This window comes from Microtus pennsylvanicus, chromosome 17 (assembly GCF_037038515.1).
Source record: "Microtus pennsylvanicus isolate mMicPen1 chromosome 17, mMicPen1.hap1, whole genome shotgun sequence".
Lineage (NCBI taxonomy): Eukaryota > Metazoa > Chordata > Mammalia > Rodentia > Cricetidae > Microtus > Microtus pennsylvanicus.
This window is the reverse complement of record NC_134595.1, coordinates 69,006-81,251: the sequence shown is the minus strand read 5'-3', so window position 1 is coordinate 81,251 and position 12,246 is coordinate 69,006. Positions and strand designations below refer to the sequence as shown.

The 12,246-nt window shown below is 41.0% G+C and overlaps 1 protein-coding gene across 10 annotated transcripts in view; it reads right to left on the bottom strand.

Moving 5' to 3' along the window:
• The window catches only part of LOC142837201 (serine/threonine-protein kinase DCLK2-like), a 136,734-nt gene that overhangs the window by 88,055 nt on the left and 36,433 nt on the right, over window positions 1-12,246 (bottom strand). For 6 of the 10 annotated variants that reach the window (XM_075952177.1, XM_075952178.1, XM_075952182.1 and 3 more), the window contains exon 1: window positions 5,029-6,135. The exons of the other annotated variants lie outside the window; for them this stretch is intronic. In XM_075952177.1, the coding sequence (XP_075808292.1) occupies window positions 5,029-5,326 (298 nt within the window). In that variant the 5' untranslated portion in view covers window positions 5,327-6,135. Of the gene's footprint in view, window positions 1-5,028; window positions 6,136-12,246 lie in introns of those variants that run through there. 10 annotated transcript variants of the gene reach the window in all.

Genomic DNA, 12,246 nt, shown 5'->3' with positions numbered 1-12,246 from the left:
CAAACACATATACATACACACATCATACACACACTACACCACACACATACACACACCAAACACATCGCACACACTACACCACACACATACATTTCTACACAATACACATCACACTAAACCACATACATATACACATCACACACTCCACACTATACCACACTACATCACACGTACCACACACATACATATACACACCATCCACACCACACACACTACACCACACACACATACCTACACACATCACAATACACCACACACACATACACACACATGACACACACCATACTACACCACACATACCACACTAAACCACACACACCATACACACACACATCACAATACACCACACACACATACACACACATGCACACACACACTAAACCACACACACATATACACTACACACTACACCACACACACACACATCACACACACACACTACACCACACACACACCACACACACACATCACAATACACCACACACACACATCACAATACACCACACACATACACATCACACACACACACTTCACCACACACATACACACACCACACACACACACACACATCACAATACACCACACACACATACATACACACTACACACACCATACTACACCAAACACATATACATACACGCATCACACACTACACCACACACATATACATACACACATCACACACGCCACACTATACCACACTACATCACACGTACCACACACATACATATACACACCATCCACATCACACATTCACTACACCACACACACACCTACACACATCACAATACACCACACACATACACATACACTACACCACACACATATACATACACATGACACACACCATACTACACCACACGTACCACGCTAAACCACACACACATACACACACCACACACACACACATCACAATACACCACACTAAACCACACACCATACACACACCACACACACACACATCACAATACACCACACACACATACATACACATGACACACACCATACTACACCACACATACCACACTAAACCACACACACATACACACACCACACACACACATCACAATACACCACACACACACACATACACATGACACACACCATACTACACCACACGTACCACACTAAACCACACACACATACACACACATGCACACACACATCACAATACACCACACACACACACATACACATGACACACACCATACTACACCACACGTACCACACTAAACCACACACACCATACACACACCACACACACACACATCACAATACACCACACACACACACATACACATGACACACACCATACTACACCACACGTACCACACTAAACCACACACACCATACACACATCACAATACACCACACACACATACACACACCACACACACACACATACACACCAAACACACACACACACACACAATACACCACACACACATACACATGACACACACCATACTACACCACACGTACCACACTAAACCACACACACATACACACACATGCACACACACACACACAATACACCACACACACATACACATGACACACACCACACTACACCACACGTACCACACTAAACCACACACACATACACACACCACACACACACACATCATAATACACCACACACACATACATACACATGACACACACCATACTACACCACACATACCACACTAAACCACACACACATACACACACACATACACATGACACACACCACACTACACCACACACACATACACACACATGCACACACACACTACACCACACACACATACACACACCACACACACACACATCACAATACACCACACACACATACATACACATGACACACACCATACTACACCACACATACCACACTAAACCACACACACCATACACACACATGCACACACTATAAAGAATCTTAAAGCAGTTAGACATGGGCATGGGCATAGTGGCACACACCTTTAATCTCAGCACTTGAGAGGCAGAGGCAGGCAGATCTCTTTGAGTTCAAGGCCAGCCTTGTCAACATAGAGAATTTCAGAACCGTCAGGGATACATAGAAATCGTGTCTCAAAAGTACAAAAGGAAACAAAAAAACATCCGCAGCAAGTAGTTCGTTTAACCAATCCAGAGAATAAAGAAATTTTATGGAAAAATAAAGTAAAAATGAACACTGCCTAACTAAGGTTTTCATTAATCTTAAACATAGCCCAATTTCTTGCTATTTTTAGAAGAATTATTTATGTGTGTGAGTGCTTCTATTTGCATGTGTGCCTGCACGAAAGAAGAGGGCATCAGTTCCCATTACAGATGGTTGTGAGCCACCATGTGGGTGCTGGGAATTTTTTTTTGGTTTTTGAGACACGGTTTCTCTGTGGCTTTGGAGCCTATCCTGGAACTAGCATTGTAGACCAGGCTGGTCTCGAACTCACAGAGATCCACCTGCCTCTGCCTCCCGAGTGCTGGGATTAAAGGCATCGCTCGGATTTCTTTTTTTTTTGCCTGTCCTGGAACTTGCTCTGTAGACCAGGTTGGCCTCAAACTCACTGAGATCCACCTGCCTCTGCCTCCCAAGTGCTTGGATTAAAGGGATGCACTACCACTACCAGGCTCCTATTCTTATTTCCAGGGGCACAAACATTCAGGTTTTGTAATCTCAGGGGATTATGAGGAACAACTTCTACTGATCCACACAGTAGTACAATGACTACAGTTAACAAAAATTTAGTGAAATGTTTCCAAGTCAATAGCAGAGAGGATTTTGAAAGTTCCTAACACAAACAAAAAAAAATTTGAGGTGATAGATATACCAGTTACCGTGACATGATCATTAACACTGTTTACATGCATTGAGATAGCTCACAATACCCCATGCTATAACTCCTATGTAGCAAATAAAATCAAATATAGCCAAGAGTGGTCATATATATCTCAAACCCAATATTTGGGAGGCAGAAGAAGGTGCATCTTAGTTCCAGGTCAGCCAGAACTACAACAATGAGACTCTGTCCAAATAAATAAACTGCAAGTATAAGGCTAGTGGAAGGGTTTCAAACTGAAAGACGGTTGACATCTGCAAACAAACTGGGGCACAATGAGTGTAGCATACCATTAACAGGCTCATCCAAGCAGTGGTTCCCCAGCCTCTGGGGTCCTTCAATTCTCCTCTCCTGCATCCTTAATCTTCCATGGATCTCACCGCACAGTTTAGCCCTAAGTTTAGGCAAGCAATCCCGACTGGGACTCAGATTCAGCACTCACACAAGTAACAAAAGTTCAGAAAACAAGTGTTCGTCCAAAAATGAAAGACAGACAGACAGGCCTTCCAAGAATGAGAAGACTTGAGGGAAATGGGTCATATCTGAAGGACAGATAAACAATAAGCAGGGCAGGCCTGAGATGTAACTCTGATGTCAAAGTGCCTGGGCACCTGGAAGAGGAGAAGGGAGTTAGGGGCTGGGGGAAGGAAGAGGAGGAAAACGGGAAGAAGGGGAAAGAGGAGGAGGAGGAAGACATAGCCTTATGAATCTCCACATGGTCTATTCAGAGTCAAAAAAAATAAAGTAGGCAAGGCATGGTGGTGTATGCCTTTAATCGCAGCACTTGGAGGTGGCGGTGGGTGTCAGGCATAATTTTGCTGGAAGATTCTGAAGACCATGACACAAGTATCTCTAGCAGCCAGGCTACTAAGTATTTAAGTGCACTATAAGATTCATCCAGCTACTGACTTTGATCACTAAACTAAGGAGACACATATCCACTGAGCCACTTTTCAGGTTCTTTCACTCACACGGGCTTAATGAACATGCATAGAGCCAGCAATGCATTTTTAAGACTTTCTTCAGGTGAGGCAAAATACTGTTAAGAGATGAAGATGATGAGCAAGGAAATGGGGGAGGAGACTCGCTGACTGAGAAACAATTTTATCATTATTTCAAAATTAATCTTAAATTTGTAAAAGATATTCTAAGGAAGAAAGAGCTCAATGAACTAAATTGCTCTAAATGTATATTCTGATATGCATATGAAAGTAATGTGGTCCTCTCAATGTTTTCTTCATTTTACTGGCACACCTACAGGTTTCTTACTCTCTTCTTTTAGTCTTTAAAACCAAATCTCACTTCTAAGACAAAGTGTGAGGTAGTCCCTTCTACTGCTAAATTATATAGAAGACAATTTCAATTATGTTGTCCTGTAGACAGAGCAAGGGTACCATTTGCTAAAAGTAATGGAGAAACTCAGGCACTAATTTCTAATAGGCCTCTGCTGTCACTTCCCTTGACCCTAGTTATCCTCTTCAGGGAGAAGGCAGGTGAGATTCATCTTGATTCACCCTGCTGTCGACCAAATGTGGAAAATTCTTTAAGCACAGCTACTTTTCCATTTTGTCTACACACTGAAATCATCTGAGGAACTTTCAAAACTTTAAACGCTCAAGTCACACCCCAACCATGCACATCATAATATCTAAGGGGTGGGTGGGGCCAGTCACCTATACTTTCCAAAGTGTCCAATATGGTCCAAGATGAAGCCAAGATTGATACCTGCTATGCTGGATCGCCCCTCTTGATTTCGAGTGATTTTTGCCATAAGTGAAATCAGAAAAGCCAACCTGGAGCAAGTCAGAACCACAGCCATGCACAGAAGGTACAGTGGGATCCCAAACAGGGGGATGGTACAGGTGCTGCGCTGAGCTCCACTAAGGGTTACCCCGCGCCTCACTGGAGGACCATGCTTTCAAACAGCTTGCCCTTCCAGCAAAAATAAGTCGGCTAATTTTAAAGGTACCATTGTCTGTATTTGTCCCTACTCATTAGAATTTTCTCCAAAAAAAAAGGCAAATCTCTTGAGAAGGACAGAGAATGTGTGCACCCGGGCCCAACACAACCTACAGAGGAGCTCTAATCCCCCTGGCTGCCTAGAAAGCACCTGCCCCGCTCTAGGCAGGGAAGTACCCAGCCCACAGTCACTGCACCTTCCAAGCATTGCCTGCACCTGCCAAGCCTTGCCCACCCCTCCTACCTTCCAGCAGCTCATCCAAGCTGGTGACCTTCCGACTGCAGTCTATGGTGTAGATTGTGCGGACACCCTGAGGCAGGTTCACATTGTCAGAAAACGAGAGGGTCAGCTCTGTGAGAAGCGAATCAAAGGAACTGAAGCTATCATTGGAGATGGCAAAGAACAGGCCATTGAAGTAGCGGTCCCCATTCCGGTAGAAGCGTGCCTTCTTGGCCTTCTTCTCAAAGCTTAAGGCCTGCAAAGTCCGCGTGCGGTAGAAGCTGCAGTGTGCACTGTGCTCCAGGCTGGGGGATGAGCCCATTGCCCTTGGGGCCAGAGATGCTGCTGCCCCCTGAGGAGCTGGGAGCCCCTCTCCGTGACCCTGGCAGCGTCCTTTTGTCCCGTTCTTCAAAATGCTACAGCTCAATGCTCCTGGTGCTGGCCATCAAGGTTGCTCAGAGAAAGCTCTCCACAAATAAATAAATTAATGAAGGAACGTCCCCACAGCCCCAGCCGCAGTGCGCCATGATCTGGGCGCTCTGGCCTTAAAGCATTGGGACACCTGGCCCGAGCACGCGGGCTGTGCTTGCAGGTGGGCCCGCTCAGACAGCTAAAAGCTGTCTCGGCTTGCAGCTGCCCAGCTCATTGTTCCGCGCACCCTCTCCGTCACCGCCGCCAGCTTGGGAGCCCCACGTCCCCTAAGCGCCTCCTTGGCCGGGCCCTGCCTCACACATAGCGCGTGGGCAGTGGGCCAGAAACCACTAAGTTGAAAGACCCAAGGCTTGCCCCGGTTCGCGTCCAGTCCGCACTCGCTATCCGGCGCGCTAAACGGAGGAAGTGGAGGGGATGGGGTGGAGCGCGAGCTTGGGCGAGGCGCATCGTGGCTGTGACGTGCGGCCTGGGGTCCCGGGTTCACGTCGCCACCTCGCCCGCTGCCAGGACCGGTCCATGGCCAATGAGCGGCAAAGCTGACCGGGATCCTCACGCTGCGCTGGGCCCCTGAGGGAAGAGCGCAGCCTCCTCCCAGGGGCGCACGCTTATGGGCATTCGAGCTCGCGGCCGCCTGGCAGAGCCTGGATCCCGGAGGACTCCTTCTACCACTCTTGGGATACCACAAACCGCAAGGAGAGGGAGGTGGTGAGGAAGAGGGCGGCGCGGCTTGAGGAGCAGCTGGACCTTTCATGGGGGCCCCACCCTCCAGGCAGCGGGAGCTGCGTGCTCCCGGGCGTGGACTCATGCTCAGCAGCTGTGGGGGAGGGGGGGGCTAGCATAACCAGGAACATTGCCAGAGCTCTTTTTATGACTACGCTGTAAGATTGATGCGAAAACAAAAAGACTCAAAAGAGGAAGGGAAGAAAAAACTAATCTCAATTATGAACATGAATGCAAAAATACTCTATCCCATCCTAGCTTGCCACCAAGGAATCCTATCCATCTGGAGTGTGTTGATGTCCATCACCACAGTCTACTCCAGGGTGGAGTAGATATAAGAGACTGCAGAGCTAAGAAAACTAAGAGAAGACAGACCAAGAAAAAACCACAAGCACAGAGGTAGCCGCAGCCAAGACCATACCAAGCAGGCAAGACTCTCCTAACAGGATTGGTACAAATGTGCATGCATTTATGTAGGAATACCTCCAACAATTTGAAAGACAGCATGATAGTATGAGAAGCCAGGGAATTTACAACAGGAGAATTTGAACACCCTAATCCAGAGGTGGGACAAGAAATAGATTTTAAACATAAAATTATAAAAAATTATAAAATTTATAAAATTATAAAAAAATACAGATCATACCACAGAAACCTGTACTCCACAAAATTGTGAAACATAAATGAAATGAACAATTTTCTGGCTAGTCACCATTTACCTAAAATAAAATGAGGCTTGGATGAGCAATTTAAATAGGCATATACTCTTAAAGGAAATCGAAGCTCTCATCAAAAGCAAACCAAATATCCCAGGGCCAAATGGTTTTAATGAAGAATTCCATCAGAACTTCCTGTACTCCTCCAAATGTTGCACAAAATATAACCAGAAGGAACATTGCCAGAACTCGTTTTATGAGTATGAAGTAAGATTGATGCGAAACCACACAAAGAATCAACGGAGGAAAAGAATTAAAAACTAATCTCAGTCATGAGCATGAACGACAAAATACTCAATCAAACGATGGCAAACCAGATCCAGGAATCTATTTTAAAAACCTACATAATAAATTCAGCCTCATCCCAGAGATGCAGGGATGGCACAACAGTCATCAATGCAGTAACACAATCCATGATATAAATAAACTTAAAAAAAAATACATGAGGCTCTCAGCATAGCCCATTAATCATGCATGGGATATTGGCACTGAAAATTAAGAAACAGCATAACCTGTATGTACAGATTATACACATTACAATTTCAAACATCAGCCATCTTTTGGAAAATTGTTGAGCATATTTGGAAAAATACTTCTATACAAATGGGTCAATTGGGGCCCATGGGGTTAACTTTGTAACAATTGTTCTGAAATATCACAACTTGTGATTTGCTTAGTGTTACCAGGATGAATCAAGCCAATAATAAAAAGATAACAGGAAGCCATTTTCTGGCATTGATTGCCTTCCACACAGCCCATAATGCAATACAGATAGCTGCCTTAAAAAAAACTTAAAACAGCAGTATCTGGTTCTACTTGTAAAATTACCTTATTCTGTAATACTAATGTTACTGCCTATGTGCTACTTACTTACATATGTATTTTAACCTGGAAGAGTCAATTTCACTACTGGAATTAGTAGTAAAGATTTTCTATGATATTCATGTATTAATCCCTCTGTTAAGTTTAATCCTCATCACTTATGACACTACAGCAACATACACATATTTGGCTGCCTGTAAACCTAGGTCATTCTTGGGCTCTAAGTACTCTAGATCATCATGTTGTAGAATTCCTAAATAAGATATTGAAAAGAACAAATTGCATGTTAGATTTAGTAATAGCTGTAATTCCTAGCCTTATCGCTGTTGCTGCTAATGATTCTGTGACTGGTATTGCTTTACATACATCCCTGCAAACAAAGCATTTTGTAGGGCAACAGTATAAAGTTTATCAAGAACTGGACTCAACAAGCTCAAATAGATGCTCTACTTCAGACAGAGATTGATGGACTTAAGCAAACTGTGGGATGGTTGGGAAAGAAATATTTATCTGTGCAAGAACTTATTACTTTGCCTTGTAATTGGAATTCAACAACTTTTGGCATTACTGATAAGGCTCATAATGATTTTTAACATAAATAGAAGGTTATTCAACCTTATCGTTTGGGCAATGCTGCTTCTAGATCTCTCATTGAGCACTTACATAATGATATAGAACTTGCTTTTCCTAATCATTTCCTGATTCAGATTCCTCTACCATTCACACATTTATGATGATGAATTGACAGGATAATATGAAAAATTAGACCCTGAGGGATTCACACAAGGCATTAATCATACCTCTGTTAGTATGCTTGTTGCAATCATTCTCATGGCTTTCTATTTTTGATGATGTATCAGTTTGTTTCAAATGCGGAAAATTCATACTTTTACTATTACTATACATATTAATAGTTTTACTATTATTGACTTATTATAATTAATTATTAATAATTAATTTATTATCAATTATTTACTATTAATATACATATTAATAATTTTACTATTATTGACTTATTAATAATTAGTTATTAATAATTAATTTATTATTAATTATTTACTATTAATATACATATTAATAATTTTGCTATTATTTACTTATTAATAATTAATTTATTATTCATTATTTACTATTAATATACATATTAATAATTTTACTATACATATTAATACTCCATTTACCACAAATAAAAATCAAAAAAAAAAGGAAAATAACGAATGCACCAAACTACCTTAGAGTGCAGGCTACTCGTGGTAGAGATGAGACAAAGTCGGGAAACGGTTGCATGAGAAAACAAGCATCGATGAAAGCAAACTCTGCCTATTTCTCAAAGGTTCTCTCAGAATCTATACCATGGATAAAGAATTTGTTTTTGAGCGCAGTTGCTCACACTGTACCAGTCACAAAGGAGTGCTTTGCTTCTGTAGACGTGTTGCCTTGTGTCTATGGACTTATTTTCATTTTTATTACTGAAAAATGATGATTTATTTTTATTATTTATTTTTATTATATTATATTTATTATTAATATAAAAATGAAATATTTATTATTTCATTTTTATATTCATTGAGGTATTGTTCTGGCAAGGAGAGGCGAGAGTTTACCATGACCATGTACGTGAGTCCAGAGGGGTTTCAGAGTTGGGGTTAATGATTATTTATTTTTATTATTTATTTTTATTATATTATTTATTATTAATATAAAAATGAAATATTTATTATTTCATTTTTATATTCATTGAGGTATTCCCAGTGTACTGATTTACAAGACAACCATACCAAGAGTCTACAATGCAGTAGATGTTGATCAGTGTCACCGGAACAGGGACCATAAAGAGTAAAAGTTAGGAAGTGTAAAATATTAACCAGATAAGTAATCCTCATTACAGGGTAATGGGACAAGCCAAATCCTCTCTGTACCTTGCTATCCTAAAGCATTCAGTAAAAACTCATAGGGTTCACATTTCTCTTTCTGATTTAGAAATGTGTGTGGAAATAATGAAGCCTTAAAAATTATTTGGTATCCAGAAGGCACCTAAGATATAGATACTTGGTAAAGAATTAAAGCTAATGTTGAAAAAGCTCTGAGATAGGGTGAGAAAGTACTTGTCTATTTCTGGTCTTATAGGGTTTATGAGCTTTACTATTTTCAAAGAAAAGCAAATGAAAATAACTAGCCACAGTGTCAAAAGATAAAGTAGTGCCAGCTGCACAAGTAATGACCACGTATAAAAAATTCAAATATTTGGCTCTTTGTCAATGGGAGTACATGACATGTAACTCCAGCATACAGAGGCTGGGAGGAAAGCTGCTATGCATCAGTTGCCTCCTTGGGCTAAATAACAAAACAACAATAAAACAATTCCATTCAGGATAGCAAGGGCAGACCTAAAAATTTCAAGTCCTTTGCAGTAATAAAAGTACATTTGAGGTACCATTTTTGTTCCAATTTTCTTCTCCATTGTTGTGATTAAACTCTATCCAAAAGCAACTTAGATAATGAGATTTATCTGGTTGATATCCCTAGATCACAGTCCACCCTTGTGGGAGCTTAGGGTGGAAACTCAAGCTAATAAATGAAGACAATACATGGGGAAACATTGCTTCCTACCTTTCTCGTTTGTCTAAGCTAGTTCTCTTCTGCAGGTCCACTTGCTTAGAGATATTGTCAACTCAGTGGAAGAGCCTTCCCACACTTTAAATCAATACAATTTCTCTCAGATGCAGCAATTAGATGTTCTCATCTATGCACACCCTCAACTGATGCTTCTTCAGATAACCCTAGGCAATGTCATGTTGACAGGTGAGGCTAATTAGGAAAAAGACAATAATATACAAGGAGGTTTTAAAGATCCAAAGTAAATGTATTAATCACATCCAATCACTTAAACAGCCAAAGCCCAAACAGCAACTGGAAAACACAGAAATGTCAGGGAATGGAAAGAGGAAGGCCTCTAAGAACAATAAATAAAAATAACTAAAACCAACTCTCCACAGAAACTTCTCAAACCAACGAAAACATAAGGAACTTTTAACATGAAATTTTCTAGATACAAAATTGTTGAAGGCCGATCATTTTCCAGAGGAACAATCAGATGATAATAAAACAATATAGATTGCAGCACTCAAAAAATGAGACATAAAGACATAGCCTACAAATATAGACTATAATTTCTTAAACAGAAATGACAGGATTCTAATCAAAATCAAACTACCAGAAATCAATGACGATAACTCATCCAGTACACCACATTCTTTGGAGAGATTCACTTGAAGCCTTCTGAGGTTTTAACTTTGTAGAAGATATTGTGACTACTAAAAGGATATCATTCAGCCAGGCAATGGTGGCGCACGCCTTTAATCCCTGCACTCGCAGAGACAGGTGGTTCTCTGTGAGTTTGAGACCAGTCTGGTCTACAGAGCTAGTTCCAGGACAGGCCCCAAAGCCACAGAGAAGCCCTGTCTCGAAAAACCAAAAAATAAAAATAAAAAAAAATAAAAGGATATCATTCTATTATGATAAAGAATAGGATGTCTGTTAGGGTCACTTAGACAACATTTTGCTTACTATTGTTGTGTCCAGGTGGCATGCAACTATTGAGGAGGGGGCAGACCACTAAAATCTATTAAACCAGAAGCAAAGTTGATTCCAGAAAAAAAGGAAAAAACCTCCATGGGGCACACAAAGCTTATCAGTTATATCTGATCACCACCTGACCACTTGGATTTCTATATCAGTGGTGATGGGAGATTTACAAACTACCCTATTTATAGCAAGAAGCAAGCATTATGCATGAACAAAAGAATTTTTATAACCTTGAGGTAAAGCTCAGGTACTAATTGCTTTGTTTGTTGTTACCATTTCCAATAACAGGGGTTTTCAGTGAAACTAGGGTTTGCATTTAGCCTATTGTTTCTGTCTGCCACTTTCTGGTGTTCTTTATTGAAGTTCTGTAATCCCTTGATACTGACAGTTTTGCATGTCAAGACAGGGTATGGGACAATGCACAATAAAAAAGTCATGTACATCCCTTAATTTAAAAGTTAACTCGGCATTTCTAAAAACTGAAAAATGCAGCTGTTCTAGAATTATTATACTTTCATGGCACACAGGTTGTGAGCCTATAATGGCCCCTTGAGCACCATGTTAGAGGTCTTTGACTGAGAAGTGGGTCTTTTGGCTGGTTGTAAATCATGGTTGTCTCATTTGTTATAGGAATGTACCTTAATGGCTTATTAATCTTGGTGAACAAACATTTGCATCTCATGATACTAATATCTAACAGGCATGGTTAGCATACTACTTATCTTTGGGGAATTTGGGATGCAGCCCTCCCTTACTTAAATTCTCCTGTGTGACTTAATGTCTCCTAAGAACTGGTAAATCCTTATACCATTAATGCTACTATCAATTATGCTCTACTTCAATTTAGCAGTGGAGTGCTACTCTACACAGGAGAAACCATTTACACGCTCCACAAAATTAACGACAAATGGATCCTAAACATAAATGTTAAAAGTGAAGAACTTCTGAAGATACTGTGGTCTCTGAG